The sequence below is a fragment of the Schistocerca gregaria genome, chromosome 4, assembly GCF_023897955.1.
Source record: "Schistocerca gregaria isolate iqSchGreg1 chromosome 4, iqSchGreg1.2, whole genome shotgun sequence".
NCBI classification, from domain to species: domain Eukaryota; kingdom Metazoa; phylum Arthropoda; class Insecta; order Orthoptera; family Acrididae; genus Schistocerca; species Schistocerca gregaria.
Window position 1 is genome coordinate 786,454,992 of NC_064923.1, and position 26,238 is coordinate 786,481,229.

Genomic DNA, 26,238 nt, shown 5'->3' on the forward strand with positions numbered 1-26,238 from the left:
CCCAACAAGTAAGTGAATGGTTTGTCAAGTCGTGTGAACAAAAAGTTTATGAAACGCGTGAGATCGTATGAGCGCATGTTGACGCGAAGTAGGGCGCATGAATTGCTTTTAAAACAGAAAATAAAAGATTCGGAAAGATTAGCAATGGCAGATCGAGACCTTGACCGAATTGAGGTAGAGACCCAGCATGAAAATGGACAGAGAATAGAGGACAGTACAACAGACGATGCAGTATCGCGAGAAATAGGACAGATAACGCACCATAACGAGGATAATGTACGCCAAGGCACAGAAAATCTAGGTCAGCATACGACAGAGGAGCAGGAAAGTAGAGAGACAGTCGATGATGATTCTAACTTGCGTCTTGAATACGTAGAACCCATAGTACAAGTAATCAGAGCTCCCTCACCAGAGAGTACATAGAATGCGAGAAGAAACGTGTCACAGCACAGATCAATGCAATCGGGTGCGAACCAACACTTGCTTTTTCGACGTTATTTTACCAGCAAGCTAAAAATAGGAAAGCCTTGAACCCCTTCCACTAAATGTAGTTAGTATTAAGATTCTTTTACAGGGAGTTCAGTGGAGCTGACGCTGAAATCATTAAGTATTTGGTTATATCATCGCTAGTCTCACTGAACTCTTCTGAATTCTACATGTCATGTGTGGTCTGGCGTCTCCTTACCAGCAACAGGTCCGAGGTTCAAATCAGTCAATTCCCTAAAAACACGCTCAGAGCGTCGTTGCGCGAAAGTGGTAGGGAGACACGATATAGAACAAACAGACACCACGCAGAATGTTATAGACTTATTGCAGCATCTTCACTGTTTTCCTGCATTTCATCACTTACTGTTCCTACAAGATTTCTCCCAGCTACTCCACCGCCGTGCAATATGGATTTGGCTTCGTCTTGTATCCGTTTTCCTGCCTCTCGATTTACTGTTGCCAACGCAGCACTTACAGCAGCCACACGCTCCATGCTTAGCTTGTATTCCGAGTAAATATGTTAAACGTTCTCACCTAGCTGCTTCAAATGTTTTGTGTTAGAAGGTGGTCATTCACGTCATTTCACACAGCGTTTATGATCTTTCTGATATCCTCACACTGCCGGCCGCAACCATGGCTTTCGTGATTAATACACACTGGAAATGTTTCTATGCGCTTTCTGTGTTCTTCATGTATTTTTTTGATCTCTTCTACGAGCTCTTCCGTGACTTAAAAGCTTCTCATCTTGTTTCTGAAGCCTGATACTAAGCTTTTGATGTTCCACAGTAACGTGTCCACGAACTTTTCCGACCCCTTTTGTTTTGTAAGAATTTTATGAGCCTTCATATTACATTTTGTAATCTTTTCCACAGGTTTTTTGTTATTCTTAGGGGCTTCAATGCTAATTTGTTTGATTTCATAAGCAAGCTTTTCAAAAAACTGTTGAATATTTTTCAAATTTTTTGTCTTTTTTTTTTTAGGCAGTGCGGCTTCAGTTCTACCCTGTTTAATTTCTTCGTATAACTGTATAAATAACACTAGATTCAGCTCACTTATTTCCGGTTTAGAACAAGCACAAGCTAGCTAGAAGACCTCGCCAGAGCCTTTCACGCCGTTGACAGTAATAGCATCACCCATCCATATTATCAATCACAACGCCTTCACAGTTAAGCAATCGTGCCAAACTCTAATCACATAACACGTCAAGGCCTACAGTTCCTGTCTCTATTTATCTTAGGTCCACCGACTTAGTTTCAAACTTAGGTGATGTTGCCGTATAATTATGAAATTTCGTTATCAACCATTTTTGTGTTTATTGTCCGTACATCTACTTACTCAGCTTCGTAATTAACTTGCATTGGTAAATTCGCCATACCAGAATTCCTTTATTTGCCAAAATGAAATTAATTAATTTTTCATTTTTTCACTGATTTGACTCATATGGACCACCCCTAACAGATATTTCATTCACATCCATTCACTGATTTCCTCCAGGTCCTCGTTCGTGGCGATATAATTAATCTAGAAATGTTGTGTGCATGACGCAGAAGGTCCACTGGGCGATTCGACCCAGCTCCTCACACATCACGAAACACCATTACCATTATATGATTTCACTGCGCAGCGGTTGATCTGTAAGTATATTCTTAGCACATTTTTATCTTTTCGAGACACAGTTCTTAAGCGGTTCCGTCACGTGAGCTAGTCAGCCTTTTTTCACTTGGCGCTAGCCGTTACCAAGTGTTCACCAAACAAAACCGAATGAAAGTGCACTGATAAACTATTGGTCCATGCGATAACAGTAGCTACATGCTTACAGAATCGTGATTACTGGCGCATACCCGAACACTCATCACTACTCCTGTCACACCTTTCATTCAAGGCGGGACGTGCCCTTGTTGGATCCAACGAGTTTTGCCCTCTGGCACGTTTGTAGATAGTGACTTGACGTCGAAACTGACTATCATGTCTAGGGATATATTTGTTTCCCCCTACACATGTCCTAAAGTGCATCGAATTCTTCAGATAAGAGTTCCATGTTCCAACCAAAAGTCTTAATTGGCAGGCTAGATATTTTGTAAGTTACATGGAGGCGAAATCATCTCATAAACTATCGGTCTTAATGGATGACTTCCTTTGTGTATTTTTGGCACTCCGTAAATTCTATGTGGAACTAGGATTATGGGAATGAGTCCCTTGGCTGTATCAGAGTAAAATTCTTGATTCCAACTTTAAGTCTGCACCTTTCGAGCTATGTCGTCTGTAGGATCCACCTTTATTCCCTGTAAAAGGGATCATTAGTGCAGGGGACTACTGTGCCTCCAAATTTTTTGTTCTGTTCTAAGTATTAGTTGAAGTATTTTGTGTCAAGCGTATTACTCGGTCGACTATCCCGCTGACTCGACAGTGTGTAACATAACTATGTCGGTACTTGAGAAACAGTGTGTTGTAATAGGGTTTCTGAATGCAGAAAACATGGTCCACACATGGAGTACACTCTCCTTAAACACGACAATGGCAGACCACGAGTGCTGTCACGTCTGCTGCAGTCCAACTCCTCAGGTCCACTGTCGCCGATCATCCTCCACAGAGTGCCGACCTGGCACCAACCGATTTTCATGTTTCCAAAACATAATTAACGCCTTCGAAGACTTCACTTTGGTGGTGAAGAAAATTGCAAGCTCCAACACAGAAATCAAAAGTTCTATAGTGACAGTGTCCACAAACTAACCTCTCACTGGGAGAAATGTGTTCACCACCACGGTGAATACATTGAAAAATAAATATGTAGACATGAAGCATAAAGATGTAGCATGTCATCAATGTATGTTTTACGGAAGAAGCGTTAAGAGCTTTCACATAAAAAGTCTTGAGGCGTTACATTTCAGCATCCCCAAGTAAATCTTTCATGTTGTCTTCATAATGAGCAGTGTCCAAGATGAAAGCAGCATCGCCCTTATCTACTTGTAATATCACAATGTTGTCCTTCCTCTTTAGTTCTCTAATGGCTACCTTTTCTTCATGTTTAATATTATGTTTTTGTGGATTGGCACATAGTATAATTTGAACAGCTTGTTGCCTAATTTTCTCAGCTTCAATTAAAGATGTGTACCTGAATATTGCTTCCATGGACCGCATAATTTCTTCTGCATGGATCCTCTCACGTGTGACAACGAAGTTTGCTCCTTAGCAAGTGCTTCTGTCGCCGCATTGTTGCCAGGATGAGTTGGTAGATTTATAAATCTTATACCTATATACTCTTGAGACTTAATGTTACTTGCCGTCTTTGCTAGAAGAGTGTTTCCATCGATGTTATCGTCTGTCAACGATAAAACAGCTGGTAACACAAGAAGTATTTGCAAAACTTCTATTAAAAAATGAAGGTCTCTTAGCACCTTTCATAAATTTACCCCTCCAAAAGAGATATGGCCGTTACAGCACTTTATTCCAGTGAACAGAGAAAAATATGTGGGCCAAAAATTGTAATTTAAACATTTTTTTTCAAAATTCATAATGTTTAAAATTCTATAACTATAGCAAATTTGTTGATTCAGGTAGTATCCTTGGTATTTTAGGAACTAAATCATAAGTTTTAGCTGCCTCCTGTTATTATTAAAATGTACAGTTGTAGAAATACAGAAGAGGAACCGGCAGTATCTAGAATCAGTTCATTGACAACAACGCATTATTTGGAACTGTATCATTGTTATTAATGTTCATATGTATGTTTTCTCTTTCAAATTCTGAAGGTGGCAGGGGTAAAATACAGGGAGCGAAAGGCTATTTACAATTTGTACAGAAACCAGATGGCAGTTATTAGAGTCGAGGAACATGAAAGGCAAGCAGTGGTTTGGAAGGAAGTGGGACAGGGTAGTAGCCTCTCACCAATGTTAATCAATCTGTATATTGAGCAAGCATTGAAGCAAACAAAAGAAAAATTCGGTGTAGGTATTAAAACCCATGGAGAAGAAATAAAAACTTTGAGGTTCGCCGATGACATCGTAACTCTGTCAGAGACAACAAAGGACTTGGAAGAACAGTTGAACGGAATGGATAGTGTCTTGAAAGAAGGATATAAGATGAACATCAACAAAAGCAAAAGGAGGATAATGGAATGTAGTCGTATTAAGTCGGGTGATGCTGAGGGCATTAGATAAGGAAATGAGACACTTAAAGTAGTAAAGGAGTTTTGCTATTTGGGGAGCAAAATAACTGATGATGGTCGAAGTAGAGAGGATATAAAATGTAGACTGCCAATGGCAAGGAAAGCGCTTCTGAAGAAGAGAAATTTGTTAACATCGAGTATAGATTTAAGTGTCGGGATGTCTTCTCTGAAAGTATTTGTTTGGAGTGTAGCCATGTATGGAAGTGAAACATGGACGATAACTAGTTTGGACAAGAAGCGAATAGAAGCTTTCGAAATGTGGTGTTACAGAAGAATGCTGAAGATTAGATGGGTAGATCACATAACTAATGAGGAAGTACTGAATCGGATTGGGGAGAAGAGAAGTTTGTGGCACAAACGTGACCAGAAGAAGGGATCGGTTGGTAGGAGATGTTCTGAGGCATCAAGGGATCACCAATTTAGTATTGGAGGGCAGCGTGGAGGGTAAAAATCGTAGAGGGAGACCAAGAGATGACTACACTAATCAGATTCAGAAGGATGTAGGTTGCAGTAGGTACTGGGAGATGAAGAAGCTCGCGCAGGATAGAGTAGCATGGAGAGCTACATCAAACCAGTCTCAGGACTGAAGACCACAACAACAACATGTATGTTTTATCTGAGGCAAACTGCAGACAGTATTCTAAGAAAGCTTATGAGCTGATAATTTCCATTTCGATATGTATTCACATTCGTTAGGTCCACAAGTCATTCATGTTACACACTAACATCAGCGCCTGGCATGCCACCCAACAAGCTCTCTGGTGTGCACCGTCCTGTCGCAGCTGATGTGGGTGCAGGTGGATGCTGCCCTCTGCTCGCACCTCGGACGCACCCCTACATTGCTCAGTTCATTGCCGGCTCCATTATCCTACATATGCGAAATAATTTCTCCTCGCACTGCAGAAGGCATATGTAGTTGCTTCAACAAAAGATTTAGAGAACTCAGTTACATTTATGAAACGTCCCCTTAGAAAAATTATACAAGACTGTGCTTAAACTGACACAATATTTTTAGGGCAACACAATATGACTTTCAAAAATCCCTACAAAAGAATGGCCCTGACTAACATTAACCTATACCTTTCACAAATCACTTACCTCACCAAAAATCTTCGTTATTGGAACTACTGCAATACAGAGCCACTACTGCCAGGTAAATAAAAGATTCAAACTACTGAAGGCACTAACTATTGATAGGCATAGTTAGCAAATGAAAGATTTTGATAGAGAACAAACAATGTATTTACCTTAATAGTGTTCAAAAGTTATAATATATATAGCAGTTTATGACATCCAGTCTTACAAATTTCAAAACTCCGCCATTTCTCTCCCCACATCCACCACTGCTGGCGGCTCACCTACAACTGCATAACACTATGCGCTGTTAACAGCCACTTGCCCAATACTACAATGGCTAATGTTGCAACAATGCTGACCAGCCTCAGACTGCACATAGCACAGTCAGTGATTTTCATATAGAGCGCTACATGTCGTTACCAATATAAAAACCTAAACAGTCTACTTACATGGCCCCCATGCTCCCCACAAAAAATTTTACAAGTTTTTTGGGCAGTGGCCAAAATGTTTGATAAAATTTTTCATAATAACAGTAACAAAGATATCAAATGCACACACTTCTTGATAAAATGTTGGTCAAAAGTTAAAATTTATCTTACAGTCCATAAAGACAGTCCTGATCATCCATCACAATAAAATTGCAGTTTTTTTTTTTTTTCAAAGTGAGCAGTGACATAGAATGCACACGGAAGTAATGGATTTCCATGCAGTCTTGAAGTAGTCCTGTCCTTCGAACAGAAAGACAGTGCTGACTCTTGATATGCAGACAAGTAATGGGCCACAACAGAGCAAACCCACAGCTGAGTCAGTCGAAGTTTTGAAGAATATTGGTAGGTAGGTCATCACAGAGCAGACCCACTGTAGTCCTGGTAGAGATTATGTTATTGATGGGCCACCAGAGGTGCAGACCCACTACAGTCCTTGTAGAGATAATGGTATTGGTGAGTCATCAAAGGTGTAGACCCACTGTAGTCCTTGTAGAGATGGCTAGCAGCCATCCGTTCCGACTGTGGAGGTGCACAATCACCATCGAAGAGTCTTGTGGACAATATAGCAAGTCCATGAACCACCTTTGTGCACTCACATTTTTTTTTTTTTTTTGAAGTGTCCTTAGAACCAGCAATGCTGTAACCAGTCCCTTGCTGAATTATTAAGATACGCACAAGCACTAACAGTCCCTACTTCTCACCTATTGTGCATATATTATGACCAACAGAAATGTGTGCAGTGAAATGATACTTCTTTTGAAGAACTGGTGTCTATACAATTATAAATTTACGACATAAGAATACAATTACAAAGGTACAAAATACATCATTAAAAAACATAACAATACAGATAACATTTGTAGTAGTACAAGCTTTACAAAACAATAGAAATAGACAGATACAACAGTGTTACAGGAATTATGACATAGGTACATACATAAAAGTTTAGAATAACTTTTGAGACATCAACTTCATACATGAGCATTAAAACAAAACAGAATAAATAATGTCTAAACATCTTTACAAAGTAAATAACATATTATAAATGCAAATTATATTTGAAAATAACAGTATTCCTCATCATAGTGAATGTAGCTGAGTATTAGAAAAAGTCCACAACATATATCTTATTAGCTAAACACATAAAGACAGGAAAAACACAAATACACAAGGGTATAGAAAAACATAGCGGAATAATACGAAAGGACAGGACAGGGTTTGTTTTCAGTGTAACATTTGGTACTGCAGTCCAACCCAAAACTTCATTCCATAGATCTGTCGTCTTATTTCAACATTTCTTTCCATCAAAAAAATCCTATCCAATCATGCTTTCTGTATTTATTTGTTCTCATATTTCTTACCTCATTATTTATTTTCCATTACCTCACCTCATCATTTATTTCCAAAAAATCCTACTTAAACCTGTTGTCCTTAAACCCTACTTTTTTGTTCATATCCTCTTTCAAAATACTTTTTTGGCCAAACCATTTTCCTATAGCTTCTCAATGCATTTCTAATAACTCATCACAACTCGTTCAGATTCAGATTCAGATTCTTTATTGGTCATTCAGCATTATTACATGCAATATACTTCGTCAGTTCACTTAACCTAATATTTTTATTAAATATATTTACCACATTTAACTTAAGTTGATATTGGGTATTTCTAAAAATTCTTCTATTGAATAGAATGGGTTCATAAGGTTACCTGTATGTGAGCCTGGTCCTCAAATGCTGCTAAAATGTCACTCACTAAGAGTTCTATGGCATGTATGGTTGACCTTTCTTTCCTGTAACCAAACTGTGATGTACTCAGCATATCGTTTAGTTCTAGGTACTCATAGATCTGCTGATACATTATGCCTTCAAAGACTTTGGCTAGTGTTGGAATTAGTGAAATTGGCCTGTAGTTAGCAGGCTCAGCTTTGCTTCCCTTCTTAAAGATTGGAGTCACCTTGGATAGTTTGAGAGAATCAGGAAAGACCCCTTCTCTAAGACACAAGTTTATAGAATATGTTAATGGTGCTGCAATGTAAGGTATTACTTCTTTCAGTAAATTGTTTGACATATCATAAATATCTGTACTATGTGAATTTTTCATTTCTTTGACAATTTTGATAACTTCGTCTTGACATACCTCTTTAAGGTGTTTCAATGAAGGTCCAGCCTGATTATGATTTCGGTTTGCAGTCTTAAGATAATCTATATGCGACACATTGGGTTTACTGATCAAGTTTTTTATTTCATCTGCACAGCCTACAAAATATTTGTTGAATGTATCTACTGGTATTGGGACTGTCTCATCAATGTTTCTTATTTGACCTTTAATAGTCTTAATTATTGTCCAGGCAGTTTTGCACTGGTTTCTACTACTTTTTATGAGATTAGTGTTGTATCTTTGTTTAGCCAATTGTAGCTCTTTCTTATACAATTTTTTTGCATTGATTTCAAGATCCTTAATTTCTTTAGAATTAATTACTTTGCCTAGGCGCTTTAACAGCATTAGCTTATTTTTTAGATTCTCCAACTCTTTCGTGTACCACATTTTACCCTTTCTTGTTTTGTGATATTTCTTTGGTACAAGATGAGCTTTTAAAACCCCTATTAAGTAACTGTGGAATGTTTCATACACTAACTGCGCATTAGAACCATATGTTTGAAATAATTTGTCCCAGTTAGTTATGTTTAGTTGGTGTGTTAGTTTTCCGAGATTCTTTTTTGTTAGTATAAAGGTATTGCATTTTGATATTTTTTGTGTGGCCTTGTTCCCATTCCTATTCATAATATGTCTTAATTCTACTGTTAGGATGGAGTGGTCAGAGAAAGCAAATTCCTTTACATTGGTGGAGTAAATATCACGAGTACAGTTGACAAAAGCATTGTCCAGGCACGCTTTTAGTCTTGTCGGTTCAGAATTTACATGATGGAAGTTGTGCTGCCTTAGCATGTTTAGTAACTTATTTACACTTAGTTTGTTACATGTTACATCAAAGCCTGAATTAAACTCTCCCCCAATTATAGTTACATATTGTTTCCACTTTGTTATGTGGCAGAATATACTGTCTAACTTATCTAAGAAAGTTTTTTCATCTGAGTCAGGGGTATGGTATATACATACTAAGATAAGTTTCATTACATCACATATGATTCCAGCAATTTCAAACTGTTTCTCTTCACATGCCCAACTAAGATCTAGTGGTCTAAACTCTATTTCCTTTGAAACGAAGATAACAGTACCTCCTTTGCGGTACTGAGATCTGCAAAAACTGTTTCCATGTGTATAGCCTTCTGGTACATAGTATTCAATTTGTCCTGGTTTAAGCCAATGTTCAGATAAACATAGGAAGGAGTACTTATTATGTGGCATTGCCTCCTCCAGTATTTCAACTTTACTTTCAAGACCCTGAATGTTTAAGAATATGATACTACTGTTACTTATCTGTGAGTTTGGAGGCAGTTTTTTCACATTTTTGTCTTCTTTTTGGCTTGAAACCATAAAAAATTATCACTAAGTGGCACAGATGTATTTTTCCTTTGGCTCCTCCTTAAGCTGCACTGTACTGCTACGGTTGCTTCCTTTTCCACCGCCTGTACTTGGTGATGTGGTTACTGCTGCTAGTGAAACTTCTGCTGGTACTGCCTTTTCCACTACTGTTACTGGTGATGTGGTTACTGTTGCTGGTGAAACTTCTGCTACTGGTGATGTGGTTACTGTTGCTGGTGAAACTTCTGCTGGTACTGCTACAGTTACTTCCTTTTCCCTTGCTGTTACTGATGATGCCACTGGTGACTGTGATACTTCACATGTTGGCACAGATGTAATTTTTTCATCACAGAGTGTATCTGCAGATGTTTCTTCCTCATATGTTGTAGGTGCACTTTTCATTTCTGTTGTCATTGGCAGAGAACCTGTTGCAGGTAGTGCTATTTTCACATGGGTGTCCACTCCTGCAGTTTTTATCACCTGGAGAATTTCTTTGGCCAGCACTTTCTTGCCTAGGTTGTTTCTGTGTAGTCCATGTCTAGTAAAATGCTCTCTTACTGAAGTCGTCGCTTCAATGAAAGTTGTGTGCACAAAACTGCTACAAATCTTCCTGAATTTTCGATTTGTTGCGATGATTTCTCTGTTTACACTGAGTTTTCTGTTAAGTCGTGCCTATGGGGAATGATTACAACAAATACTTTCGCCTGTGAAATTTTTCTTAGCGATTCTTTCAGTGCTCTTACAGCAAGGCTGCTTTCGTGTTTCTAGACATCGTTTGCTCCGCCGATGATGACACAGTTGACGTCGCTTTTTACGGCACTTTCACAGTTTTTCAGCACTTCCCGTAGAGGAGCACCAGGTTTCGAAATTCCAGTCACTTTGTATTCCGATTGCATGTCAGACATGATTGTGGCCAGTCCCTTACCATGACTCGTTGATAATATGTATATTTCTTCTTTCTTCTTCACTGTTTCCTTTTTTGTCTCATATTCTGCTTTATTAAAAGTTGCTGTAACCCTATTTTTTCGTTTAAGAGTACTTGTTGGTAACGAGTTTCCGCTGGCACTTTTTCGTTCAATAGATCCTTGTGAGCAGTTACCAGCTACACTGAGATTTTTTGTCCGCGATTCTGAACTGTCTGCATTTAGTACATTGTATTTATTCATTAACGGAACACGAAAAATGTTGGTATTTGACACAGGGCGAGAGAATTTCTTAGGCCTAATATATACACACTCTCGTTTGTCTGTTTGTGAGTCTGTGGGAACGTCCATATAGTCAATCAAACTTTTCAGCATTTCTGCGTATTATCTGGCTTTACTTAAGTCACTTTCCAGTTCTTCCCTCACGCTTATTTCGAGTCCAGCATTGCACATTTCAAATGCAGTTTCAAGACCGTTGCACTCTGTTCCGCAGTCGCATGTATGTTTACTGAGATTTGCTTCCACGAAACAACATGAATGATACCACTTATGTGCCACTACACATATTTTAACACCTTTTATCACTTTTTTTGCACATAGTAGACATTTTACTGAGGGTAATTTTCCGATATTTACGGAGCGATTTGCCACTACATCCATATACGCCGCCATCTTAACTGTTCTCTTATATAGCCTACCCCATCTTAAGCTAACTTAAATCTACTGAGCTCAGATGCTAAACTAAGGGACGAATCAATGCAGCAGCACAAAAGAATTAACACAAACAGCAATGACAAAAAATGGAAATTGGCAAAGCAAGCATCAGTAAATGTGATAACTTATATCTAAACATGACAAACCCACAAGCAGAAAAACTAGTACACTAAAGACAACAATGCAGATAAGGGAAATGTGAATTCACATCTTAATGTCTATGTAATTAAAGTGGTGCACCACAAGAAGTTATTCTGCCAAAAAAATTACCAAGTAGTTGAAAAGAAAATTCCGTATGCAATTCCTGTGAAGGGAAATGTCTTTTTGTGCACCTTCGTTTTTTTGAAGTAGATCATAAAGTTATTATTTACTGAATCTCTAGGCATAAAATATTTATATTAGTACATCTATAAAATTTTACTTTAATCAATGCTGCAGTGGGGCTAGATACTAGATATTAAACAAAATTAGCAATCTCTCGACTACAAAGACAATAGATATAAAATGTTTCTCACCATTGCATTAGGCATTTTAGTAAATACCATTAATTACGAGCTCCACAGTGTAATCATATGTTTTCAAGTTTGAGCGTGTTGTATTTGCGATGCTTTCTACAAAGTAATGTCAATAGCGAGGATAATGGCCTCCTTTTTTCTCCACCTGTACACTAATGGCTTTTTTCCAGGCGACTGTCGCACAGCTGGGTGCCCACGACGCATTACGTGCAGGTGGTCACTTAACTTTCTTACCGAAATATTTACGACACCAGTTTGCACTACAGTGACAGTTTCATATAAAAGTTTCACAGGTCGAGAATTTGTGTTGCAAATGTGTAGAAACAAAATCACATAAATATAACAGTGTCCAAAAAAAATTCGCTGGCATTGTAATACATTCACGCATTTACACACATTTCGTAGCTCTTAAAGTACAATTCTTGATTTCCAACATCCTTTTTCACAAGGCAGAGTCCCTAACCACTACTCATTATTCCTTACCTTATTACACATATACATATTCGTCGACACTTCTTCAATATTTCATCATAATAAACATGTAGCATAATCAAATTCCTCATATAGCATCAGCTTATTAATCATAAACATACCTCAACAGCAAAACACACATGGTCATCATAATAATAACATCATAAAAACTCAACCAAATCTCTAAAACTCATGGCTTTCTGCAATAATGTCAAAACCTAAAGAAAATTCTCTGCTCATTTCAGTAGTGTCATCTACCTCAAACGTACTTTAAAATCATGATCCCATACCAAATACACCATTCAAAGCTCTCATAGTATCACAATGGTTCCGCAAAAATATGAACAGTCCACGAAGTACAGACAAAATACAGCTTCATAAGTGTGAAGTTATCCAACTGTGTAATTGTGCAAACATGTGTCAGTGATGTAGTAACAAGATGTTTATTTCTCTGTCAAATAATCAGATACCTGTGTAATTCTGTTTTAGAGGAATATGGTACCGATGTGTAAAGTTGTACAAGCAAATACCATATTAGCTAGGGCTCCTTGTGTTTGCCACTCACATGGGACACAAAGTAAGCGTGTACCCCCCTGAGGATTAATGTAATTATACCCTCAGGTGTTACGGATTACAGCAATGGAATGAAATGTATCACAGAAAACTTTCATTGTAATTCAAAAATCTTGAAAAATAAATGCTTTAAGTACAAAATTAATCACTCAAATGCGTCTCCTGTAGCGCTAAATGTGCGCCTTGCTGTAAGATAATTCTGTGGAAGTGTCGTAATTATCGTCCTCTGTAAGCAAAGTTCTGCTGAAGTCAATGTACTCACCTCCGCATGACACGTCCCCTTGGAAAAATTGTAGAAGACTGTGCTTAAACTGACACACAATATTTTTAGCGCAACACAACATGACTTTCAAAAATGCCTACAAAAGAATGGCCCTGACTAACATTAAACTATACCTTTCACAAATCACTTACCTCACCAAAAATCTTCGTTACTCGTACTACTGCAGTACAGCGAGCGCCACTACTGCCAGGTAAATAAAAGATTCGAACTACTGAAGGCACTAACTATTGATAGGCATAGTTAGCAAATGAAAGATTTTGATAGAGAACAAACAATGTATTTACCTTAATAGTGTTCAAAAGTCATAATATATATAGCAGTTCATTACATCCAGTCTTACAAATTTCAAAACTCCGCCATCTCTCTCCCCACATCCACCACTGCTGGCGGCTCACCTCCAACTGCGCAACGCTATGCGCTGTTAACAGCCACTTGCCCAACACTAAAATGGCTAATATTGCAACAGTGCCGACCAGCCTCAGACTGCACACAGCACAGTCAGTGATTTTCATATAGAGCGCTACATGTCGTTACCAATATAAAAACCTAAACAGCCTACTTACACATTCCTCACAATGGCAAAAGGCATGTACAGTATATGGCACGTTTGTCAGTACATACAGTACCAGTGCGAAGCGTACATTGTGTTAACGGAGCCAAGATTAACTTTGTGAGGTATGTGAGACATAACGAATGATAATCTAGACAAACGCATTAATCATTAATCACTCTCATTACGAGCTGGGTTTCATGTTGCATTTAGATACGTGCAGCCCCCCCCCCCTCTCTCTCTCTCTCTCTCTCTCTCTCTCTCTCTCTGTGTGTGTGTGTGTGTGTGTGTGTGTGTGTGTGTGTGTGCGTGTGCTTTCTTGTGTGTGTGTGCTTGTTATTCTGCAATCATGTTTATCTGCATAAGTGTCCATATGCCAGAACATGTATATTTCTGTGTATTAGCAGAGAATCGAGGTAATGTTATTTCCAAATGTGAAATACTTGGACTGCATGGCTATCTGGCAAAGAGTAGATTTCTCTTTTTAATGAGGCTGTGTGAAGAAATATGCAAATAACTGGCTTTCAAGTCCGAACATTTCTTCAAAAGTCTTAAAATGTTATTAGTTTTGTGCATCAGGTTTCCATGTCCCAGACGGCATGGCTGCACACAGAAAAATGGTATTGTGTGCCAGAAGCTTCATTTCGTGTGGAGGGTAACAGCTGCTAAAAATAGCATCGAAATATCAAAGACACTCATTGTCGACAATATAACTGACAAAATGTGGCACTGAATTTCTTGGTAGATGGAATGTAGGAATTCTTTATCAAAAATGGATGAAGGATTTTAAGAAGATGATGCTGTACATCTGTACTGTAAAATACGGGGACTTCCCCACTGGTTATCATGGGAGGAAGTGTAAATTAGTCATTTGCCACTGTAAATATGTGTTTTAGAACTGGTGACAGCTCTGCTTGTGGTTTTTTTGTCTTCATTGTAAATTTGTGTTCGGACAAAAAAGTGATAACATTGATAATACCTCTTTTGCCTGCAGGTGCCTTTCTGGAGAGGGGAAGCGCTGGAGATTGATCAATGCAGCTAAGAAGGGGTATGTGAAGGAGATTCAGAGGTTGCTGGAGATCGGAGCAGACGTGGGGGCGAGGGACTGGCTCGGTATAACTGCCCTTCACTTTGCAGCATACGGGGGGCACGTGGAGGCGGTGAAGTATCTAGTGGAGAGCGGTGCGCAAGTGGACACCTTGACCACCTTTCTGCAGATCACGCCTCTGCACATGGCTTCATTATCGGGCCACCCAGCTGTGGTGAGGGCGCTGTTGGCATCCTCCGCCGATCCCAGGGCCATGGCTGAGGGCGGAGTGACGCCACTGCATTTGGCGGCGGGCAGCAACGACACAGAGGCAGTGACCGCGCTGGTGGAGAGCGGCGTGGAGGTTGACGCTAGGACCAGGAACACCTGGCTGCAGGTGACGCCTCTGCACTTGGCTTCGTTAAAGGGCAGTGCGGCTGTGGTGCGGCTTCTGGTGGCGTCGTCTGCCAATCCCAACGTAAGGGCTGAGGGTGGACTGACTCCGCTGCATCTGGCGGCGCTAGGCGGGCAGCGAGACGCGGCAGCTGCGCTCCTGGAGGCGGGGGCCAGCCGGAGGGCGAGGACCGATGACGGGAGGACCCCGCTGGACTTCGTCGGGAAGGACGCTGGGCAGGACCTGACTGACATACTAAGGTTGCTGCCAGTTCAGAAAAAATCTTGAAACAAAAACAGCTTCACTACATGATTTATTTGTTTTTAAAAGACAAGCTTGTAGTCACTTTTGGTCGCCATATCGAGGTAGTACACATCAAAACAAGACTAAAATGGGAGATACATCCTAACTTATGTAATTGACATGAGGCAAGCTACCGCAACACAGCCGTTCCTTAAACCATACTCTAGTGGGTGGGGGTGGCAGCCTGGCTGTATATGTGCAGTGCTGTATTTTGATGTTTACAGCATCACATACCAATTTCAGACTTGGGTATCTCACCTGACTTATACCAAAATTGAATGTCCCTCTCACTGCAGAAGATAATGCTTAGTCATGACTGTGATTTTGAAGTGGTGCGGCGAATTTGGTGATTCTGGGAAAGTAAGTATGTACTACCCAGGAAGTTGCACTTCAATTTCCAGCAAGGAGCGCCACTTATTTATTTAGTACATATCGTCAGGTGCCACAACAGTGGTTACGGACTGAAGAATAATTGTGAGGTGTGGTAAATGGTATGCAGTGTAAACGAAATTTGTCACTGGCTGCAGGCTTTCTTAACGCTGCAGCACGTTTTCTTGGTTGGAGGATCGTCCACAGAAACAGAAACAGTTCAGTTGTGTTCATTGAAAGTAGTTTGCCACCATTGCTGTTCGTTGTATTTTAACGACCTGCCATGACAATATTCATTACCGGAGGTTTGGAACACAATACGGGTATCCAAAATGCAGTGTTATATGTTAAAAATAAACACATGTTAATGACTTCATAAGATTTAATCAGGGGTGCTCGCGGGTCTTCGTCTCTGTAGGGACAAAACATTTTAGAAATTTTGGGAACATTTTTATCTGCTGATTGTTTCTATTAGTTTAGCACCTGGTCAATGTTATAAATATAAACAAGCTGACAATATAATTATAACAAAACATGATTATATGTTCCCAGCATTTATTTTTTCGTAACACTTACCTCATTTCCAGTTGGTTCCTTAGTACACCCAGTTCTCTGAATTAATCATTTTCATCTCCTTAAAATGTCTTAAAATAAGGTTATTCGCACTTTTGATTCAGTACCACAAGTTAATTGGGCACGTAGGTCAGAAAATTTAAAAAGGGAAATGGATAAAATTTTCAAATGGCTCTGAGCACTATGGGACTTAACATCTATGGTCATCAGTCCCCTAGAACTTAGAACTACTTAAACCTAACTAACCTAAGGACAACACACAACACCCAGCCATCATGAGGCAGAGAAAATCCCTGACCCTGCCGGGAATGGAACGCGGGAAACAGTGCGCGAGAAGCGAGAACGCTACAGCACGACCACGAGATGCGGGCGGGAAATGGATAGCTTAAAGTTAGATGTAGTGGGAATTAGTGAAGTTCCGTACCAGGAGGAACAAGACTTCTGGTCAGGTAAATGCAGGGTTATAAATACAAAATCAAACTGCGGCAATGCAGGAATAGGTTTAGTAATGAATAAAAAAATACAGTTGCGGGTAAGCTACTACAAACTACATAGTCAACGCATTATTGTGGCCAAGCTAGACATGAAGCCCGCGCCTTCCACAGAAGTACAAGTTTATATGCCAACGGGCTCCGCTGATGACGAAGAGATTGATGAAATGTATGATGAGATAAAAGAAGTTATTCAGGTAGTTATGGGGATGAAAATTTAATAGTCATGGGAGACTGGAATTCGATAGTAGGAAAAGGAAGAGAAGGAAACGTAGTAGGTGAATATGGAATGGGCGTAAGAAATGAAAGAGGAAACCGCCTGGTAGATTTTGCACAGGGCATAATTTAATCATAGCTAACACATGGTACAAAAATCACGAAAGAAGGTTGTATACATGTAATAAGTGTGGAGATACTGGAAGGTTTCAGATAGATTATATAATGGTAAGACAGAGATTTAGGAACCAGGATTTAAATTGTAATACATTTCCAGGGGCAGATGTGGACTCTGACCACAATCTATTGGTTATGAACTGCAGATTAAAACTGAAGAAACTGATAAAGGGTGGGAATTTAAGGAGATGGGACCTGGATAAACTGACAGAACCAGAGGTTGTAGAGAGCTTCAGGGAAAGAATTAGCGAACGATTGACAAGAAAGGGGAAAGAAATACAGTAGAAGAAGAATGAGTAGCTTTGAGAGATGAAATAGTGAAGGTAGCAAGGGATCAAGTAGGTAAAAAGACGAGGGCTGCACAGTTTGACAGAGCACTGAAAGACCTGAGTCGGATCCAGGCCCCGGGAGTTGACAACATTCCATTAGAACTACTGACGGCCTTGGGAGAGCCAGTCCTGACAAAACTCTACCATCTGGTGAGCAAGGTGTATGAGATAGGCGAAATACCCACAGACTTCAAGAAGAATATAATAATTGCAATTCCAAATAAACCAGGTGTTAAGAGATGTGAAAATTACCGAAATATCAGTTTAATAAGTCACAGCTGCACAATATTAACGCGAATTCCTTACAGATGAATGGAAAAACTTGTAGAAGCTAACCTCGGGGACGATCAGTGGATTCTGTAGAAGTGTTGGAACACTTGAGGCAATACTGACACTACAACTTATGTTAGAAAATAGATTAAGCAAGGTAAACCTACGTTTCTAGCATATGTAGACTTAGAGAAAGCTATTGATAATGTTGACTCGAATACTCTCTTTCAAATTCTGAAGGTGGCAGGGGCAAAATACAGGGAGTGAAAGGCTATTAACAAATTGTACAGAAACCAGATGGCAATTATAAGGAGTCAAGGGGCAGAAAAGGGAAGCAATGGTTGGGAAGGGAGTGTGACAGGGTTGTAGCTTCTCCCCAATGTTATTAAATCTGTATATTGAGCAAGCAGTAAAGGAAACAAAAGAAAAATTCGTAGTATGTATTAAAATCCATGGAGAAGAACTAAAAACTTTGAGGTTCGCCGATGACATTGTAATTCTGTCAGAGACAGCAAAGGACTTGGAAGAGCAATTGAGCTGAATGGGCAGTGTCTTAAAAGGAGGATATAAAATTAACATCAACAAAAGCAAAACGAGGATAATGGAATGTAGTCGAATTAAGCCAGGTGATGCTGAGGGAATTATATTAGGAAATGAGACACTTAAAGTAGTAAAGGAATTTTGCTATTTGAGGAGCAAAATAACTGATGATGGTCGAAGTAGAGAGGATATAAAATGTAGACTGGCAATGGCAAGGAAAGCGTTTCTGAAGAAGAGAAATTTGTTAACATCGAGTATAGATTTAAGTGTCGGGATGTCTTTTCTGAAAGTATTTGTATGAAGTGTATCCATGTATGGAAGTGAAACATGGACGATAAATAGTTTGGACAAGAAGAGAACAGAAGCTTTCGAAATGTGGTGCTACAGAAGAATGCTGAAGATTAGATGGGTAGATCACATAACTAAAGAGGAGGTACTGAATGGAATTGGGGAGAAGAGGAGTTTGTGGCACAACTTGACTAGAAGAAGGGATCGCTTGGTAGGACATGTTCTGCGGCATCAAGGGATCACCAATTTAGTATTGGAGGGCAGCGTGGAGGGTAAAAATCGTAGAGGGAGACCAAGAGATGAATACACTAAGCAGATTCAGAAGGATGTAGGTTGCAGTAGGTACTGGAAGATGAAGAAGCTTGCACAGGATAGAGTAGCAGAGAGAGCTGCATCAAACCAGTCTCTGGACTGCAGACCACAACAACAACAACAACAACATCACAAGTTACAACATCCAATTTCAAATGATTTTATTTGAAAACTATAAAATGTTCCCACTGACACATAGTCTGTAGGATATTGCATAACATAAAACTATCGTTTTGCGTAGGTTTAAGTGGCACCTTTTGGGGCACTTTCAAAATTTTTCCACATAGTTTCGTGACCTGATTGTAATCTAAACAGCAATAAATCATCATATGCAGCATCTGAATTTACTTTTTTCTTTAAAGGTATGTCATATAATGCAGAAAACAATAACCGAGAAACTATTGATTTCTTATTATCACGATTAATTTTTAATAATTTTGCAAGATTCTTATTGAAGAATTCTTCTACATTCCTGATCTTGTTTGTCCTTAGACTAACAAAATTATTTGATATCTCAACTATATCTTTATGCCATTCGGAATTCATAAGCATTTTTGTAGATTCCTGAAACTTTTTGAAACGGCCAAATTACGAATATGTCATTATGAGTGCCATGAGTGTGTGTGGCGAGCAAAGCGTAGTGGCTGTGCGGTTTGAGGCGCCTTGTCTCGGATTGGACTGCCCCTCCCGCCGAAGGTTCGAGTCCTCCCTCGGGCTTGGGTTTGTGTGTTGTTCTTAGCATACGTTAGTTTAGATAGTGTGTAAGTTCAGGGACCGAAGATCTCAGCAGTTTGGTCTTTTAGGAATTCAGACACACTTGACCGTTTCTTTTGAATGCTTAGGAATAAGTGAACCATTGATGCAATAACAGCCAGTCCACTCAAAATGTTATCATTGTGCCATCTACTTGAGCCTTGAAATCATAAACAGATCACAGTTATCTTTATAGCTGTTGCTATTAGCACAGCCACAGCAGCAGACACTATAACAACAGCAAAGAATGTAAGTACTGAAATTATAAGAAGCCTCTATTACTGCTGTCACCATCTTGTTTGCTTTCCATAGTCGTATGTGTCCATGGCGCCACATTTCCCTGTGCGTATCGCTTCTCCTTGTGAAGCAACATCTCTGTCGCTGCATCGAGAAGGTGGCAGAGAGTGGAGGGAGCCAGGAGGACGGAAGTGAGTGAACAGCTGGGCATGACTGACCGGTACAACCAGCGACCCAGAAAACCAGCGGCGGCTATATTTCTTGGGTCATTGTAGTGGCGACGACCAAAGCGTTTTCGGTGGATGGTGTCTTGTTACATGAATTCCATTCGTCTTGACGTCTGCTGGTTTGTTATTCAGGCGATTCAGTGCTGTTTGTGACTGGATATTTAATACTGCTCTTACAATATTCAACTTGCCTTCGCCTTTTGCACCTTTCATGCACAGTGGTCGTACTGCGAGAGCTTCTGGCTTTGTCTGGTCTTCTCGACTTCCTGAAGCGCTGAATTTAGTGTGATTTCTGACTGAGCCCGTTTTTATTTATTAGTAATTTTTATTAACAGTATGTTTGTGCCTTTCAACGCCTCTCTGAGAGTAGTTTTCTGCGTTATTTATGTCTTATGTGGTCGCTTAAGTCGAGTTACAGTGGCTGAAGGCAGTTATGTAACTAATGGTATTTATCCTTTTATTGAACTGATGATTACTGTGAGGGTGCCCTGTTTTATTTAAAGGTTGGTGACCAACCGTTTTTAATAAGAGGGTTGTTAAATGAAGTTTAGTCCTTTACTATTCTTTAAACAATTTTGTGGTGTAACTGGGTCTGAATTTTTTCATGTATGGCTACGTGAAATTCTGATTGAACTGAAATGTTTAATTAACCATATGAACACCTGAGTCTGCAGTCAAACAAATTTACTAGTTGTATTTTCTGCTGCACGTTATTTTAGCAGTTGCCTTTTTTATTTTCGGGGTAGTGGATTTAAACGCTGTATGTCTAATACGTATGCAAACTGTGTTGTATATTTCCTTGCTTAAAGTGTTGGGTCAGCAGCTAATGGGCTTGAGAATCTGTTTGATTCCAGCTCTGTAGAGGTAAAGTCGCCCCTTCTTGATTTAGTGTAATATACGCCAACAAACGGCTTGCTGACCTGACAATTATTGGCTGAATTTGTCGCTGAGCCCCTGATTAAAAATGTGTCTTGCCAGTTGATTAAAACTTTAACTGTCATGTTCCCCTTTCCTGAGTAGAGATCTTTGTTACGATAGTTAAAGATAAGTAGTTACTTTTAAGTATGTTCTCGTGAGGACTTAATTTATAATTATAATTAAACCGCTTCTTTGGCCCTCACTTATTTAGTACCTTTTGTAAGCAGCACTAACTTGTCTCAGCTTCCGGTCGACTTTTCTAAGCCTGAAGGGTGCCGGCACCTGGAGGTGCTATGCGTTGCCTTCTTGTTTGTCAACTTGTGTCATGGCGTGGGGACTGGGCTAAGCACAGTAGTTCAGGCCACCAATTAGAACAAGCAACTGAAGTTCTCTTGTGTTTTTAACGCCCTGCATTCTCGTTCAAAATTTGATCCTTTCCCTCACAACATCTTGCTTATTAGAGTTTTAGATTTAAGTAACTGTACTGTACCAGCTTTCTCTCAATGATTAGGGACTTATAATTTATTTGAAGATGATTCTTTTAACTGGCTTTAGCCTGAGCTGCTAACGTACCACTTTCACCTTGTATTCTCTAGAGGCGTTTTAGGGTTATTTATTTAAAAAAAAAAACTTTTTCACGAAAGGGGGTATTCTGCTTTAACAGTACATTCGCTTCTTTTCTTGGTATAAGGAACTGTTAATGTTACTATGAAATAATTTGTTGCCTTTTATGGAATTACTGATTGCACAGTACATTGTATCAGTTTCTGCTGTTAGGAACACAATTTGATCGTGTGCAGGTTGAATGTGGGAATAGGCCCTGAGGCTTCATTTTTACCATTTTCTTAGTGATAAATGCTATCGTTCTTTATTGTATGTACATCTCTGTTTTTCATTTTTGACATAGATTAGATTAGATTAGTACTTGTTCCATAGATAATCAATACGACATTTCGTAATGATGTGGAAACTGTCAGGTTAATAAAAGGTGTCTATACAAGATATTACATGACACTTAACATTTTTAATTTTTATATTTTATAGTTATGTGATCTACCCATCTAATCTTCAGCATTCTTCTGTAGCACTACATTTCGAAAGCTTCATTTCTCTTCCTGTGCAAACTATTTATCGTCCACGTTTCACTTCCATACATGGCTACACTCCATACAAATACTTTCTGAAACGACATTTAAATCTGTACTCGATGTTAACAAATTTCTCTCCTTAGAAACGCTTTCCTTGCCATTGCCAGACTACATTTTATATCTTCTCTACTTATACCATCATCAGTTATTTTGCTCCCCAAATAGCAAAACTCCTTTACTACTTTAATTGTTTCATTTCCTAATCTAATTCCCTCAGCATCATCCGACTTAATTCGCATACATTCCATTATCCTCGTTTTGCTTTTGTTGATGTTCATCTTATATCCTCCTTTTAATACACTGTACATTCCGTTCAGCTGCTCTTGCAGGTCCTTTGCTGTCTCTGACAGAATTGCAATGTCATCGGCGAACCTCAAAGTTTTTATTTCTTCTCCATTTACTTCAATTCCTACTCTGAATTTTTTTCTTTCTTTTACTGCTTGCTCTATATACAGATTGAACAACATCAGGGATAGGCTACAACCCTGTCTCACTCCTTTCCCAACCACTGCTTCCCTTTCATGCCCCTCGACTCTTATAACTGCTATCTGTTTTCTGTACAAATTGTAAATAGCCTTTCGCTCCCTGTATTTTACCCCTGCCACCTTCAGAATTTGAAAGACAACAAATAACATTCAGATAAACCACCACAAACGTTAGGATATTTATCCCACTGTAAGAAGAAGTGATCAGCTCACGAGGTGATGAGTTCCTGTTTCATAGTGCGGCAGCGCGGTTACGTTCGTCCATTACCTGCACCTACCTGTGAACTCGTTGCAGCAGATCGCCGGTAAAATTTCGGTACATTCTGAACCTTGAGATGCACACGTTCACTGCCAAGCCCGTGCTAATCTTAACACAGCCATGCACAAACTCTTTCATTCACGTTAGAAAGTTTATGGTAACGTATTTGCCGATATCTGAACAGCTACAAAGCATGGATTGTTTTTGAATGAAAATGCTCGTCATTCTGTTAAGTTTATTGGTGTGTAACGCTCTCAAGTTTTTAGTCATCGATCTGCTCAATATTCCACGCGCAGTTACTGTTTTTCCTGATACACAAAATTTCTTAAAAAATCCATACTTTCTAAAAAAAAAAAAACCACACCGAAATAAATATGCTTTCACTTTAAAACACTTTTGAAACATATAGTACAAATAAAACTGGCAAATTATAGCTTCCTTCGGAGCCCATACTAAGTACGACTGTACCACTGAAAGACTTGGCTCCGACTCCCTTAGACTGCTGTAAGCAGTCTGCATCTCTAAGAGAAAAGACGCGCGAAGAATATTCCGTTCTGATCGGTCAGTTTTCTTTGAGGCCAATAGAAAAACATTACTATCTCGCTTTAGTCCGCTCTTTTCATGATTGACCAATTAACAAATAACACACTATCGCACTGAACTTTTTACCAAAATAAATATTTAACATTCTGATATTTTCTTTTTACTTTACGTTATTAACTGTTTTCATTTGCACTCGAATTAGCTTTTCTTCTACCATAAACTTAATTACCATATTATGATACAAAATTCCCCGTATTCAGCATTCACACTGTCTTAAAATGTTCTCACACTAGTTCGCACAGCGTTCTTCAATAGACCAATGATCTACACATTTACTTTAGACCACATTCACGCACCATTCGCACTGTTAAAAACATATACAAAACTTTGGAAACGCAAATTTAAAAAAGCCTTCCAGAAACAAACAGAACAAAATGAATCGACTACATTTACTTCCGGTACGATGGATGTGGAAGAATTATGGGGAAATTTTTAACAGATTGTAAATCACGCATTGGACAAGTATGTACTGAAAACGTGGGTTACGGACGGAAAAGACCCATCATGGTTTAACAGCGCAATTCGGAGAATGCTCAGGAAGCAAAGGCAGTTGCACTCGCGGTACAAGAAGAATCGGGAGAATGAGGACAGGCAAAAGTTAGTAGAGATTCGTCCTGCTGTAAAAAGAGCATCGCGCGAATCATTCAACCACTGCCACCGTCATACCTTAGCAAAAGATCTTGCTGAGAACCCAAGGAAATTCTGGTCTTACGTAAAATCGGTAAGCGGGTCGAAGGCTTCCATCCAGTCACTCACTGATCAGTCTGGCCTGGCAACGGAAGACAGCAAAACGAAAGCTGAAATTTTAAGTTTAGCATATGAGAAATCTTTCACGAAGGAGGATCGTACAAACATACCACCGTTTGAGTCTCGTACAGATTCCCGTATGGAGGACATAGAGATAGACCTCCTTGGGGTTGTGAAGCAGCTGAATGGGTTGAAAATAAATAAATCGCCAGGTCCTGATGGGATTCCAAGAGCACTACTGCACTGGCTCCTTACTTAGCTTGCAATTATCTCGAATCTCTTGCCAACGTAAAGTCCCGAGCGACTGGAAAAAAGCGCAGATGACGCCTGTATGTAAGAAGGGTAGAAGGACGGATCCTCAAAATTTCAGACAAATATCCTTAACATCGGTTTGTTGCAGGATTCTCGAACATAATCTCAGTTCCAATATAATAAATTTCCTTGAGACAGAGAAGTTGCTGCCCATGCATCAGCATGGCTTTAGAAAGTATCGCTCCTGCGAAACGCAACTCGCTCTTTTTTCACATGATATCTTGCGAACCATGGGTGAAGGGTATCAGACGGATGCCATATTCCTTGACTTCCGGAAAGCATTTGCCTCGGTGCCCCACTGCACACTACTAACTACGGTACGAGCATATGGGATTGGTTCCCAACTATGTGAGTGGCTCGAAGACTTCTTAAGTAATAGAACCGAGTACGTTGTTCTTGATGGTGAGTGTTCGTCGGAGGTGAGGGTATCATCTGGAGTGCCCCAGGGAAGTGTGGTAGGTCCGCTGTTGTTTCCTATCTACGTAAATGATCTTTTGGATAGGGTGGATAGCAATGTTCGGCTGTTTGCTGATGATGCTGTGGTGTACGGGAAGGTGTCGTCGTTGAGTGACTGTAGGAGGATACAAGATGACTTGGACAGGATTTGTGATTGGTGTAAGGAATGGCAGCTAGCTCTAAATATAGATAAACATAAATTAATGCAGATGGATAGGAAAGAGAATCCCTTACTGCTTGAATACTCCTTTAGTAGTGTAGCGCTCGACACAGTCACGTCGATCAAATATTTGGGCGTAACATTGCAGGGCGATATGAAGTGGGACAAGCATGTTATGGCAGCTGTGGGGAAGGCGGATAGTCGTCTTCGGTTCATTGGTAGAATTTTGGGAAGATGTGGTTCATCTGTAAAGGAGACTGCTTATAAAACACTAATACGACCTATTCTTGAGTACTGCTCGAGCGTTTGGGATCCCTATCAGGTCGGATTGAGGGAGGACATAGAAGCAGTTCACAGGCGGGCTGCTAGATTTGTTACTGGTAGGTTTGATCATTACGCGAGTGTTACGGAAATACTTCAGGAACTCGGGTGGGAGTTTCTAGAGGAATGGAGGCATTCTTTTCGTGAATCGCTACTCGGAGAATTTAGGGAGCCAGCGTTTGAGGCTGACTGCAGTACAATTTTACTGCCGCCAACTTACATTTTGCGGAAAGACCACAAAGATAAGAGAGATTAGGGCTCGAACTGAGGCGTATAGGCAGTCATTTTTCCCTCGTTCTGTTTGGGAGTGGAACAGGGAGAGAAGATGCTAGTTGTGGTACGAGGTACACTCCACCATGCACCGTATGGTGGATTGCGGAGTATTTATGTAGGTGTAGACTTCACAAAAAAATTCTATTGACCTGTTTCATGAAAGTCTCTCTGCACTACTGGACTCTGGTGTTCAAAATTCTTAACTACATTATAGTTCTTTCTGTTTATCCCTGTCGCTACTGTCCTCTAGCAGATGAAAATTAGAACGACGTACTTGGCTGAACCAGATTCAGACCATCTGCAACTGTGCACGCATGAGTC

General features: G+C 39.7%; 1 protein-coding gene across 1 annotated transcript in view; it reads left to right on the forward strand.

The window, feature by feature from the left end:
- LOC126267936 (ankyrin-3-like) overlaps positions 1–26,238 on the forward strand; it is a 227,418-nt gene that overhangs the window by 181,845 nt on the left and 19,335 nt on the right. The window contains exon 7 of the mRNA XM_049973247.1: positions 14,724–15,410. Within this exon, the coding sequence (XP_049829204.1) occupies positions 14,724–15,410 (687 nt within the window). The remainder of the gene's footprint in view (positions 1–14,723; positions 15,411–26,238) is intronic.